The sequence below is a fragment of the Epinephelus moara genome, chromosome 19 (genome assembly GCF_006386435.1).
Source record: "Epinephelus moara isolate mb chromosome 19, YSFRI_EMoa_1.0, whole genome shotgun sequence".
Classification (NCBI taxonomy): Eukaryota; Metazoa; Chordata; class Actinopteri; order Perciformes; family Serranidae; genus Epinephelus; species Epinephelus moara.
Window position 1 is genome coordinate 26,946,696 of NC_065524.1, and position 14,728 is coordinate 26,961,423.

At 41.0% G+C, this 14,728-nt stretch overlaps 1 protein-coding gene across 2 annotated transcripts in view; it reads left to right on the plus strand.

Annotated features, from left to right (window-relative positions):
- Nucleotides 1–14,728, plus strand: part of rgs7a (regulator of G protein signaling 7a) — a 77,494-nt gene that overhangs the window by 41,959 nt on the left and 20,807 nt on the right. For both annotated transcript variants that reach the window (XM_050071908.1, XM_050071909.1), the window contains exons 3-4: nucleotides 1,434–1,530; nucleotides 7,018–7,068. In XM_050071908.1, the coding sequence (XP_049927865.1) occupies nucleotides 1,434–1,530; nucleotides 7,018–7,068 (148 nt within the window). The remainder of the gene's footprint in view (nucleotides 1–1,433; nucleotides 1,531–7,017; nucleotides 7,069–14,728) is intronic.

The window sequence follows — 14,728 nt, forward strand, 5'->3', positions numbered from 1 at the left end:
ATAGTCTGCTAAATGTTCTTCTCAAAGCCAGTGAAAATGGTTCCTTTGTCTTAAAGCATGTGTTGGATGTTTAGTGATGGATGTCACACAATTCTCTGCACCTCAATCAATCTGAATGAATTCTAAGACGCTTTTATTTCCATCAGAATGTTCCAAATAAATCCTGGCAGCTTGTCCACTATTGTCAAGTATGCCACCTGTAATTTGGGCATGCTTTTTAATTCCCTTTTATATACACAGGGGTTGTCTAATTGAGGAACACAGCCAGAATACAAGTGTTTTTTTTACAGTTTGGAAATAATAATCCATCATGGCTAAAATTTTTGTACTGGACTCAGTCAGAAAACTGAATTTCTTTGATTCAAATATTTAGAAATCACACTGTAATCAATTAAACCTGAGACGTCATGCCCATGCCTGCCTTTTATTTAGAGTAATCTTTCAGTAATAATTCTATCATCAGCTGGTTGCGGTATTTGTCTGTTGGAAATCAAACCTCGACAGAATCAATACAACTGAAAAAACACAGGAAATTGACCATCCCCCGTGAATACCTCTTAGTACAGAAAATCTTTTGCAGGTGGAGGGATATGAAGCAACACATTCTGCATGTTTGTCAAGGTGCGCCTGTTTGTGTAGTAAATATTAATGTGTTGCCAGGTCGTTGAACTCCGTGTATATATTTTCCATGTGTATATTTTTACACCGAGGGGGGAGTTTGGGGAGATCTTTTGGCCCCTGATCTGACTGACGTATCCGGGCCATGCTCTACTCTCTGCTTTGCTCCCTTCTGTGTGTTCTTGGAAACACTGTCTGCCTTGTGTTGCCCTGCCAGGCCCTTGAGACAACTCCCAGTACATTTCTGTCTCAGAGGCGTGTGCGAATGTTTGCTTGTTGTCATGTGTGTCTATTTGCCTGTGCATGTCATCCCTCTGTGTGGCTTTCGGTTCAACTGTGTGACTCAGTCAACGCTGAAGACAAAACATTTGTGTCTTTTGAGTGACATTATGAATTTTTCTTCTCCGCTCTGCAAAGTTTGGAAGTGTGGCTGTTTCGGGACATAAACATACTGTGATGGATCATGACAAGAAACTTCATTGCTCGACTGCCAAATTGCCAAAATTCAATAGCAGTTGCAGAATTCAATAAGTGCAGCTTTACTGGAGGTTTTTATGCGACAAATGACACAAATCAGAGAGATTTGTCAGAGGAGAGGCAGAAATCTGACGGCAGTGATTGTTAGTCACCAACTTCCTTGTCTCACTCTCTGTCCACTGGAGTCATGATTGAACCATACTGGAACCTGTTCTGTTTACCTCTCTCTGTCTTACTCATGCACAACCTCCACTTACTAATGCAAGTTGATGAAAAAACTCTCTTGTTCTCTCTCCCTCCTCCACACTGCTCTCCCCCTCTGTCCCTGTGTTGTCCAGATGGAGGAAGTAATAGCACGCATGCAGGACGAGAAAAATGGCATCCCCATCCGAACAGTGAAAAGTTTTCTAACCAAGATCCCCAGTGTTTTTTCAGGTAAGGCTTTTATCTCTCTGCTCTGTTGCGCTCTTCTCCTCTCCTCCCTCCTCTTCCTCTCCTCCACTTGGCTCCCGCCCACTAAGCACCCGACTAGTACTTCTCTGTTCTGGCCAAACAAAACACTGAAAGTATTTAGAGAGTGTCCGTTTTGCATTTCACACCAGCAGTGCCAGAATGTCAAGAGGATCATATTGGATTTTCGAGCTGCGCAACCTAATAGATAAGAATCCATGCTGGAGTGATACTCCATAAGAGATTATTCAAGTTCAACACTACATTGAAAAACTAAGATGAGTGAGGCCTTCATCACTGTAGTGCATTATATGCTGTAATATAGACTTACAGTAGAAAACCTACAGTATGACAGTAACAAATTAAAGGTCCAGTGTGTGGGATTTAGGGGCATCTCTTGGCAGAAATGGTACATAATATTCATAACTTTGTTTCCTCTAGTCTATAATTATATGAAAATAAGAATCCCTGAGTTTATTTCTATGTAAGACGTAGGTCCCCTTCCACGGAGTCCGCCATGTTGTTTCTACAGTAGCCCACATTATTCATACCAGTGGTTCTAGACAGGGCTATTTGCATTTTGGCATCAGCCACTGTTGTTCTCCTACATGCTTGGCACACAGAAGAAGTTTCAGCTCTGCAACCTGACTGCTAGACTGGGACGGGAATCTCCGGGCACCTCACGATTCCATTGTAATTCACAGGGCAACGATTCGTATTTCTATACATGATTTATTTTTCTCACTGTGTGACTTGATACTTAAAACCTAGCACACTGTATTTGTAGTGATCCAAACTTAAATTAACAGATGAATTAACCTGTACACAATGTGGCTTTACCCTTTAACCTCATAGCCAAAATGCTTCCATACCCAGGGTTTTAAACCAGGGAGTGCCAGTCAGACAGTGTCCATCTGTGGCTGCACACACTAATCTTCTGTGGGATATTTATGTATGCATTTCACAAACTGTTAAAAAATAAATGGTTAGCAGCCTTTTTTATTTTAAAAGTTAACGCAATTAATTAATAAATTAAATTATGAAAGCATCTTACGGTTTCCTGCCTGTTTAACAATAACAAAATAAGGGGGAGGCGGCATGCTCCACTGGGTTGTTTTAACATCTCCAGTAGCAGAGAACAGCACCTCTGCTGCACCTTTAGCTCCAGGAAAAGCCAAGATACTGAGCGCAGGGGTGTAAAGACAGTGCAGGCAGTGCAGTTGCACTGGGCCCCAATTGCCACCAGGAAATATGCCTGTGTTTGAATTTGAATTTGAATTTTATTAGCACACAAGATGTGATAAAAACAAGTATATAAGAATAAACATGTCAGGGATTGTGCAGGAGAGGTAAGGAACCCGAAGGGGCTTATGGTGAAAACTAATAATTATAAATGAAACAGACACATACACATAACACATAAATTGTTCAAAGAACTCACGTTAAATAAAACTGGTGTAATTTTTTTGCCCTCAAAAAGGCAAACCCATCTCCATCATGGTTTTCTTTAACAAAAGTTTATGCTATTAAAAAAAAAAAAAAAAAAAAGTTAAAAGAATAATTTCCTTTTTTCTTTTGTAGTTTTTGTCATATACAGATATGTAATGATGATTGCTGGGTGATATGTATGTTAATGTTGTCCAGTCTCTGTTCAGTCATGTAATGAGACAATACGATTTACAGCAGCTAGTGTAAGTGCAAAATCTCTCAACACTAACACGCTGTTCAACTCTTCAAGCAGATATAACATAAAAGCGACAGTAAGAAACACTGTTGGGGGCGTCGGTGGCTTAGTGGGTAGAGCAGGCGCCCCATGTACAAGGCTGTTGCCGCAGCGGCCCGGGTTCGGGTCCGGCCTGTGGCCCTTGGCAGCATGTCATTCCCCCCTCTCAAAAAATATCTAAAAAAAAAAAGAAACACTGTTGGTAAAATACATATATGCCAAAAACTCTGTGTGTGTGTTTCATAACGAGTAACTAGGGCGCACAAGGGCCCGTTATAATAGTGTTCACTGGGGCCCATCGTTACTACCTAACACCGCTGACTGAGCGGACACTGCAAAAGCGTTTTTGAGGGGAAACAGACTGAGCAGAGACTTTCTTTCTTCTTCACAGAGGTGTTTTAAGTTGGCTAATGCTGCAGTGTGCTGTCAGCCAGTCTAATTTGTTAACATTACTGCTCCGCTCTGTTAAGTTCGTCTCTGGGTGGTGGCCTAAAAAGTATTCACAATATACTTCACGTTCACCTCGCAAATGCAATTTTATAGACGTTAATTAAAACAAGCTCAGAACCACTGCCTTTTGTGAAGATGAATTTCAAGTTAACTCTAGTTTGCTTGCACTGCAGACTGTCCATGTGCTGCACTGCTCTCGTGTTCCGCCTCTTTCGTTCCATCAACATCATGATTTTAAAGGACATTTAGATAATCGATTATTGATATTTGTGAATCGATGCCCAATTGTCCACGTCCACACTACTGAATCAATCATTTCCCCCAGCCCTACTGCTCGATGCCACTGAACCCCACACACTGGACCTTTAAAAGCCTGTATCAGCTCATAAATGTTGGAGCTTTACAGTGCAACAGTATCAAAATCTTGATAAATTATTAAGGATTTATAAAAGTCTACTGATGCATTAATAATCCAATACGGCACTGCTCAGATTTTCCCATGACTGCTTGCTCCTGCCAGCCTCACCACTGGTCACCATCACTGCTAACTAAAAGAGCCACGCTCGGCTTGTCACAACCAGTGACATGTCCAGGTCCTTTCTGACACGGATGAAAGGCTGGCAGCGAGCACCAACATATAGACACAGATAAATTTAAATAGCTAATTTAAGCGTGAGTGACGTTAGTGAAACAACGGCAAATGCTTCAGGCGTATAAAGGGCAGCTGATGCTCAGTTCTTTTTTTGTCGATGGTTTCCTTTTTCATGCCAAGTCTGCTGCGCAGTGTTTGTGTGTTTGTCTTTGTTTAAAACAGCGGGAGGTTGTATTGATTAATGATTTCACATCCAGCCAAGCCACATCAGCCCAGATCCATCTCTGTCCCGTCTTCCGTCAGATATTATACAATCAATTCAGCTGGCAAACAGCTACACTGGCTACGTCTGTGGGAACATGACAGAACTGCAACAGATGGCTTGTATTACCTAACTATAGTACTATACTTAGGGCCTAGACTTCATGCACATGTCATAATCACACGCATTACTATATATTTCTGTCAAAATGCATGCACTAGTTTTTAAGATGGCATCATTGTGGAGCAGAAGAAGTGTCAATGTTCTCAAGTGGATCAGAATTTTTCTCCAAGAGTGTAATGCTCAGACTTCATGCCACCCACACCAAAACACGAGTCCCCTGGCAGTTTCTAAGGCTGTAGCAAGGACACAGTCCCTCTGTAGCTTCCCCTCTGTAAAACTGCCACTTGTGTTCACTGGAGCAGCAGCCAAGCTGTAAGCACAACAGTGGAGGATGTAACCAGCAGCGTGTTTGTGCTCTGCACCACTTTCTGCAGCATGGATTTTTCATAAAATACAAAGATTTTTCCATTTGCCAATTTATTTATTTGTTACAGTAACAGCACCTGCTCTCAAATGACTGTAGTGCTGACATAAATGCAGTGTCTATGTAGATCCCATCCTCAGTGTAGGTTTCATAATAACACTTCCTTATTTAGCTGGTGAGCCGGGTCAGAAAATGTGTCATTAAATGTCATAAACCTTGTAATCACACAGGGGCTCGTGCTTGTATATGTCAGCCACATACTGTATTGTTGGGAGTATAAATAACACACTTGAACTGTTAGGCCCTATAGGTATAGATACTGTATGTGTTGGGTGTCCTTCATTCCTTAAATTGAACAACAGACCTAGGCCTATTGTTTAGAAACAACTCTGCTGCTCTCTCATTAATGAGAGATCCATCTTTTTTACAAAATTTGCACGCACCATTTACAGTATATTTCACATTTTCTCCTTTAATTCTCTTCTGCACACTGAGCCTAGCTTTTTTGAAACAACTTCTGCCTGCATTATTTTTGTCTTCAACTCATTATGGTTCTGCTAATTTGATTTTTAATGCCTCTAAATATTGTTGTTGCTTTCCCTCGTACTTCATTTGTACTTGTGATGCTTGAGTATTAATTCCCAGCTGCACACGTTGCCTTTTGCTGTACTTTTAACTGCAGCAGTTATCCAATATTTGCCATCGCTGGGATCATTCATTTTTGATGCCGTCGCTTATCACTCTGCATTATTGTCACATTCAGATGCATGCTGGCGTCCCCACACACACACATGCACAGCCCAATCTATGGGCATGATATTAATCAATTCGGAAAACATCCTTGTTAGAGGATTACCTTACACATCTCATTTAAGCTCTCTCTTAGAAAGTGGGTCAACTTTGATAGTGTGAAAATGGGGTTGTATTAATGATGTTAATCCATGGAAAATCTCATCTGGTTATGGGGGCGCCGAAAAGCAAAGTGGGCGCGGTGAAGACAAAACGCAGACAGACAGAATGATAGCTTGATGGACAGAGAGACAGCCACAGGGACTGACTGTCTCACTGCATGAATTCCCTCATGTCTCCGTTTCACACCTTTTTTTTCTGCCTTCTGTGGCTCTCTTCTCCTCAACATACCTTCACCTGTCAGCATGACGGACAGTAATAATAGCTTGGAAAATATATATTTAGCCAAAGTGCCAAAGTCACATGTTGTGGCGGGGTGTGAAAATGCCCGGGGGGCAGAGGATGCTGTTATGTTTTTCTGAGATGTGAAAAATGATTCAGTTGTACTCTCAGATGTAGAAGATGAATTGCAAAATGACACACAGCATATGAAAAGTTTGATGTTCAAACAAGAACAAGTGATATACAAGTCAACTCCAGACCTTTACTCAAAATAGTTTGATGATTGCATCGTGTTTTTTATAACAAACGGTGTCATGTCTTGTCTTCTTCTCAGTTTTATTTAAATGCACTTCTCCTCTCCTCTCTCCATGCCGCAGTCTGACCTGTTTACATCTTAGTTTTTATTTGTGACAGTTTGAAATGTCTGATGTGATGCATTGACTTATTAAACCAAACAATTGCAACTGCAGTGTCTGTGCTGTGACTGAGTCAGACAAATTGTGTTGTTACTGTACACAATGGATGCTTCATTATGCCATTCTACCTCTCTGGTCATTTATATTAATGGACTGCAGCCAAAGAGAGATGGCTTGGAGAGGGTGTCAGAGAAGAAAATTTGGTAATGGATGGTCTATTACCCACCCACATGGTGCAAGACGAGAGGAATTGGTATGCACTGTGATGATGAGGGGCGGTGGGCAGGGTTAAGAGTGTCATTGTTTTCCCTTTCATTTGCATCTACATGCAAGAAGATATTTCAGCACACTGTGAATATATTAAATACAGTATGTCAGCGATTCATATTAATGTGCCTTCTCTCCTTACAGGTTCTGATATTGTACAGTGGATGATCAAGAACCTGGACATTGAAGATCAAGGTAAAAAGGCTGATCGATAGAGAGTAAGACAGAGGGTGTGTGCGTGGGCGTGAGGAAAAGATGCTGCTGGGTACAGTTTGCATCCAGGGCTGTCTGCCAGAAAGCTCAGTCTCTGTTAGGTTTAAGGAAAAGATATTATTCCTTGGTTTAAAATAAATGATTTCTGCCAGTAAGGGCGTTCTGGCAAAAGGCCTGAAGGCTGAATTCTTCCATTTGCGGCAAAGACACTGCGTGAGGTGAAATGGACAGGTGCGCACAGGTGCCACAATTAGCGTTAAAAATCGCACTTGCGCTCCTTCTCACAGTCATAACTCAAACAAATATCAACACAGAGACATGAGACACATATTTTTAGATTTGAAGTTGCTTACACTTTCCGACGACAACCTTATCTCCGATGACTATCCGCAAGTCACAGAAAAAAGACGCTCCTAACAGCCAAGTCCAGAACTCCCTTGAAAAACCTCACATTTTTAAGTTTTCTTCAGCGTAAAAGCCTTTCATTGAGAGCTGTCTGTACACCCATGCATACATTTTAAACAGGAACTGCTAATAGATAATTCGGCATACTTATAATAGGTAGATACAATGTATTTCTGTGTTAGGGGGTGGGGGGAACTCCTCATTTACAAGAATCGCGTCTGTTCTTAATTAATGCTGATGTTGATCTAAATACTAAATTGTAGGCTACCATTATTACAGTTGTTCATGCTGTGTAATTTAAAGCTCGCTGGCGCTGAGAGAAGATGATGATGTATTGTGCAGCTTTTGAAAATTATATGTTTTCATTAGTCTACACTAGAGAGGGGAACACATGCATTTGTGAAATATATGTGGACATATGCATGTATATATATAAACACACACACTAAATACCTAAAATTGTTTCTTTATCACCATCTTCAATGCAAGCAAGCAAACAGTTTCCATTTTTCACACCAATCAAAGTTCATCTATACTTCCATCAGTCAATAATATAAAATCAGTCATTCAGTCTGTCTCTTTATAACATTCTGCCTCTTTTTTGATGCTTCATTATTATATTACTTTGTGTTTCTATGCCATTTGCTCGTATTTATATATTACTTTGTTGGGATTTTTTTCTACCGATGCTTCCTGCTTGCACTTTCCCTTTGCTGCTGTAATGTTGCAAATTTCCCTGCTGTGGGACAAAGAAAGGATCATCTTATCTTATCTTATCTTAGATACAGTATAATCTTAATACACATAAGTGGTGTGTGTCGTGGTGTGTCTTCCTCAAGCTCAGGTTCTCTACTAGAGGCCTGGGAGTTTGAGGGTTCTTTGTAGTATCTCAGCAGTTCCTAGGACTGCACTCTTCTGGGCAGAGACCTCAGATGTTGTACCTGGAATCTGCTGGAGCCATTCTCCCAGATTTGTGGGTCACAGCTCCGGAATCTGCTGGAGCCATTCTCCCAGATTTGTGGGTCACAGCTCCGAGTGCTCTGATCACCACTGGCACCACTGTTGCCTTTACTCCACACATCTTTTCTAGCTCCTCTTTCAGCCCTTGGTATTCTTCAAGCTTCTCGTTTTCCTTCTTCCTGATGTTGCTGTCGCTTGGCTAGCTACATCTATCACTGCTTCCTTCTTCTGTTGTATGTCGATCAATCAGGATGGTTGGTTAGCCATAACCAGTTTGTCAGTTTGGATCTCGAAATCCCACAGGATATTAGCTTGGTCATTCTCAACCACCTTCGGAGGTGTCTTCCATTTGGACCTTGGGTCTCAGTGCAGATGTTCCTGTACACTATGCCAGCTACTTGGTTATGGCATCCCATGTCTGCTGTTCCTGTCTGCATCTTACACCCTGCTATCATGTACTGAACTGTCTCAGGAGTGTCTTTACACAGCCTGTCTGGTGTGGCAGACCCCTGCTTCTACTGATCTATATACTGTATATAGCCTATCCCAGCTGACATTGGGCGAGAGGCTGGGTACACCCTGGACAGGTTGCCAGAATATCTCAGGTCTAACACATAGAGACAGACAACCATTCACACTCACATTCACACCTAAGGGCACAACCTGAGGTGGGAGTTTTGAAGACTGGGGTGAAGGAGTCCTTCTCTGTGGAGTTTGCATGTTCTCCTCGTGTCAGCGTGGGTTTTCTGCGGGTCTTTGGCTTCTTCCTACCATCCAAACATGCTTATTTGGTGACTCTAAATTACACACACACACACACACACACACACACACACACATATATATATTTAGTGTATAAAAAGTTCACAGTTCTGGATTATTTTTCTTTGATCTGTCTTTTTGTGTCCTTGAGCTACAGTGCACTGCAACTGCAATTCTTCTTCTTATTCCTCGTTTTTCCTGTCTTATTATTCTTATTTCATTCCAGTGTGATAAATTAGGTCCAAACGAGACTGTCATGAGGGAGTAGTCAGATCACTACCTGAGCCTCTCATTGCACACAGAATGACTCAGAAGTGGGCAGGTTGAGCGGTAATAGGTGTGAAAAATGTAAACCGTTTGCCTGCCTGCATTAAAGATGGTGATAAAGAGCCATTGCTAACAATGAGAAAAAATGTCTCTCCTGAGTTTTAGCTGTTTAGTGTGTACTGTAGGTGTGTGTTTACGTGGATAGTGGAGTGTTAATGCGTGTGGGTGCAGCGTCCCAGTGTTCGTCTGCTCTAGTGTGCCTCAGTATTGTGCAGCCAGTTCATAGTTGTGATACTCAGCTGACTCATCAACTCACAACTCCTTTGTGTGTTGTGTCATTTGTATGCAAGGATCTGCCTGTCTTTTTTGTGTCTGCTACTTTGACTTTATGCCAGAGAGGTTTTTACACATGGAAAGCAGTTAGATCTTGATAAAACACCTCTGCAAGGTTTGAGAACAGTTGAACTTTCCAGAGTGGACAGACTGTTCCTGTGTTTTTTCCCTCTCTTTGTTCTTTCATTTGCATAACATAGTTTGAAACATTTAAATTTACCCAAGAGATTATGCTTTTCCCCACGCCTTGGGCCTCACAGCGCCGAGATTAATAATGTATCTGTATCGCGGCACCTCTGATATGCCAAAACAAACAAACAAAAAAAGAGATAAACCATCAACAACAAAAGAGCTCGTCAAATCACTGCTGCTTAATGTGCTAAACTGGGCCAAGAACATTCATTTTGTTGCTCTGTTTACTGAGGCCTGGCAATAACAGATATGTCATTCCCTCAAGCAAATTTACATTTATAGTGTTACATTTTGTGTCACCTGCAATATTGAAAACACTCCTCCATAATAGCATTTCTGATCAAAACAGTCAAAAGCTGCAATTTTCTAACAGAGAGGAGTCTGAAGCATGTGTCAACAAGCAGATGTTTGCTGTCCTTTAAGACTCTTTTTTTTTAATCAGTGCACTTTTTTTGCAAACAGACACAAAACAAGCTGTCAGTTGCCCTGCGGTGGTGAACAGAGTGTTGTGCAAAACTAAGTGACTTCAGCACAGAACAACTCCTGGCGGGGCTGACAAACACAGCAAAGTGAAATGCAATTAATTTGGCTCACAGCACAATAGCAGCGTGTTTATTATGAAAAGGCAGATGAGCTTATATCAAAGTTGACTGGGGACTGGGAGTTTTTTTGCTAAATAAATGCCACAGATAATATACTGACGCACTCCAGATGAACTCATTATCATCCCATTTTGCAATCTCTGTAGTCTCCAATCCTATTTTCATTCAATACTGCATTCGATGAGCCGATGCAAATTCCTGCCTCTGTAAAGTTCTTCTCAAAACTTTTAGATGTCTATTGGCAGGAAGTTCTGCACGTCTAACTCTTTGCTGTGATACTTTCATTGCAGTTCGGATCGTTATCATTCATTGTGTTTCTAAAGCCAATTGGTTTATGTGGCATGGAAACTACTGGAATTAACTGCTTACCACGTTTAGGATGGCCCAGACGTGATTCATTAGCATGCATTACTGTGCAGTCCAGACAGCGCACAATGGGAAGGGACATATAAAAAAGATATATGTGAATGAGGAGCCATAAGCTAACATGATCTACAACCTTAAGATGGACTGTTTGGAGCAGACGCTGCATATATCTCTTCAGTTATACATCAGGGATCTCAAAAGTGACCTGATCTGCTTTTCTGGAGAAAAGTATGGAGGGATTTCAACACTTTGAATCAATGTAATTTACTTTTTTTTTAGTGACATGAGTATCCCTGATGCATCATGGGTAAACATCCATATTCCAATTTGAAATCATACAAAAAAGACACTCTTTGTAACTTCAGATTTTGTGTCACAATTATCAAATACAGATGTTATCTGCAGTTTCAAAAAAGTAATCTAGTTGATTTCCATCTGTTCATCTGTGGTTGCTGAGCAAGCTCACAAAGGGATGGGACATATTGAAAAGATATATGTGAATGAGGAGCCATAAGATGACATGATCTACAACCTTAAGATGGACTGTCTGGTGCAGATGCTGCATATATTTCTTCAGTTATACATCAGGGATCTCAAACGTGACCTGATCTGCTATTGGGATTTTAACACTTTGAATTCATAGCAACGTGACTCACTTTTTCCAGTGATATGATGAAGGTAAACATCCATAATCCACTTTGAAATCAAACACAAAAATACTTTGTAACTTCAGATCTTGTGTCATAATCATAAAACACAGATGTTACCTGCAGTTTCAAAAGCTATCTAGTTGATTTCTGTCCATACATCTGTGGTTACAGAGCAAACAGGAAGTGCTAGCATCTATTCAGGTTGACTCTCCACGATGCAGATTCACCAAAATGCTTAAAAAATAGTGCTCATCACTAGAAAATAATCTATGCTTGAAATATAAAAGGCAGGACAGCACCTTTATCCATGAAATGTGGGCCTGTCCTTTAGTTTTACCTTCCTGGACAGAGATAATCAAAACAATACAAGAGCAGCCAGGTGTGCCTGTTCCTGAATCAGCTCAACTTTGCCTCTTGGGGGACAGGTCATGTCTACCCAAGATCTCCAAACCAGCATTTCCTCTAGCTCTGACAGGCGTTATCTCAGCTGCTAGGGTCATCCTTTGCCACTGGAAAATTCAAGTTAGAACCTGAATATAGAGAGTGGGTTAAGTTAATGGCAGAAGATGCATCATCTGAGTTAATGACCAATCTGCTTGACCATCCAGAGTCATATTTGCTTGTCTGGAATCAGTTTTTGTCTTTTATGAACGGACTAAACATGTCATAGGAGCTGGACACTGTACTGAAATAAATTACAATTGTAACATACAGATGAAAGGAGTGGGCTGTTGCTTCTTTTGCTTTGGCTGTGTCATAGGGACTTTTTTGTTTGTTTGTTTCCAGGCTTCATTTGTAGAATAGGTCACCTGATGATATATGGATTGGCGCTCTGCTGATGGACTTTGGATTCATTGATGTCATGAACACTGCAGAGATGCGTTTTTGTTTAGTCTGTGCTGTTTGTGTTGATGTTCTTAAAATAGAAAAACTTAAATGACAAAAAGATAGTGCTTCGTGTAGCTCACAGCTGTCTGACTATACATTATACTCCCTGTTTACTTCACCCAGTAGGGGTACGGAGTTGGATACCAAAATATCGATTCTACAGATACTATGTTCTGTTGCCAGCATTAGTAGGACTGATGCTATAATATGGATCGGTTTCTCTCTCCTGCATTTACCCATTAGCATTGAAGAGTAAAACTATCTGAGTAAACAACCTTCCACACTTCTAGTGAGTGTTTTCTTCTCTGCTGCTGTTTTGTTGTGTGCACATGCAGCACACCATGGCCCACACCCTGACTAGTATAATTCAGCACCTAATTGCAGTGATGGCTGAGCAACAGTAGGAGTTTACTGGCAGAGTCTGTTCAGAGAGGAAAAGGAAATATCCAGGTATACTATAGTGAAATTAATATTTTATTTAAATGGGATCGCCAGCATTGGTTACATTTTCAGACTTTAATTGGTCGTTATTAGTTGTTTGAGCAGACTGATTGTTCACCTCATAAATCACAACACACTGTTTTACATGAAACTACATAAGCCTCTTTTAATAAGTTGGTATCAGATCAGAACCAAATCTTTTGGTATCGCCCACACTGTAACACCCAAAGCATGATGGGAACCTGAATGGGAAAATCTCAAAATCTATTAAGCCCAAGAGACAAACAATAGAAGAAACTTTTTGCTTGACATGATCAATATACCATAAAGCATGACTACAATCACAGTACAGTAACAAGGCCATAAGGCTGAGCAAAAACAGCCTCAGGTTCAGAGAGGTTAATGGACTATAGACCTAATCACTCGCTAAGTCACTTACAGTGTGAATTAGCTTTGCTGTATTATCATTTTGATTAGGCCAGCAGGGTTGTAAAATCCCAATCAGCTCCAGCATGAGTCCGCAGCCCCTCTGACCTTTGACCTACCTGAAAATAAATCACATCAGGGGCATCAATAAGATTACGTAAGTGCTTAATAGGGGTCTATGGCACAGTAAAGCTCTCACGTGTACTTCAAGTCTGTCTGTAAAATGAAAATCAAATCCTCTAATTGCCTTCCTTATATTTAAAATTGATCTCTAACATTGTGTATAGTGGTTTTCGTCGCCGAATACAAAAGCATATCGTCTTCAGTGCAATGAAAACTGCAACATAATCACAAAACATCACTTTATACTTATGCTGCAAAATGTTAAAAGCTGTAAAGTATCCCGATAATTATTAGCCACATATGGTAGTTAGCTGGGTAAATGAGCGAGTGGGACAGGGAAGTGGGAAACACAGTATGCTCTGCATGCATGTGTAAACATCTGTGCGTGCGTGTGTGTGTGTATGAGTGCGTGTGAGAAAGCGTGAATAAATTGAGCTGAACTGCAAAGAAGATGAGAAGATAACACCGTCCTTTTTACAGAATATAAAGCATTCCCACGACACAGAGGTAAATTTCTGAGGGTGATAAAATCTCTCCCTCTCAGGATAATGTTTTGTTTGACCGACATGTTGTTGGCAAAGAGCCGCAGTCATTGCCTCTCTCTCGTTATGTGTGCGTGTGTGTGCTCGGTACCTGTGTGAGAGCGAGCAGAACTGACAGACGAGTGGATTTCTCGTAGCATCTCGGCTGAAAAAAGAATTTTAAAAAATCACTGTTTTGATGTAAATATCATCACAGTCGGGGTAAACACTCAATGGCTATGCCCTCAATACATATATTAACACACATGTAAACAACGCTAGCTTAGTGTATGATAATTGAAATCCCAGTGGGGGGAATTTTGTCGTCAAACAGCAACAATCAAAACATTTAAAATCACTAAACAACGGCAGATAAATAAATTAGTGACATTCACCACAACAGGACATCGATAGAAAACTGTGGAGCTGTCAGTGAGCGTGCACCCGTACGTCATTAAGGGTGTGAACTGCATATGAAAGAGCACCTAAGCTGCTCAGTGGAACACCAGGGAGCAGTAAAATGATCTCAGAGGGAGGACGTCAGGACGGAAACGGTGCATACTGTTCTCTATAATGGTCCTGGTCTTGTCTCTCAACCTTCTTTAAACCTCCTCCTCATCAGACTCGAGAGTCTCTCTTGTAGTGGAGCACTTCAGATGATCATTTTTTCAGTCTCCTGAGATCACCCCTTTATACACCGCTAACC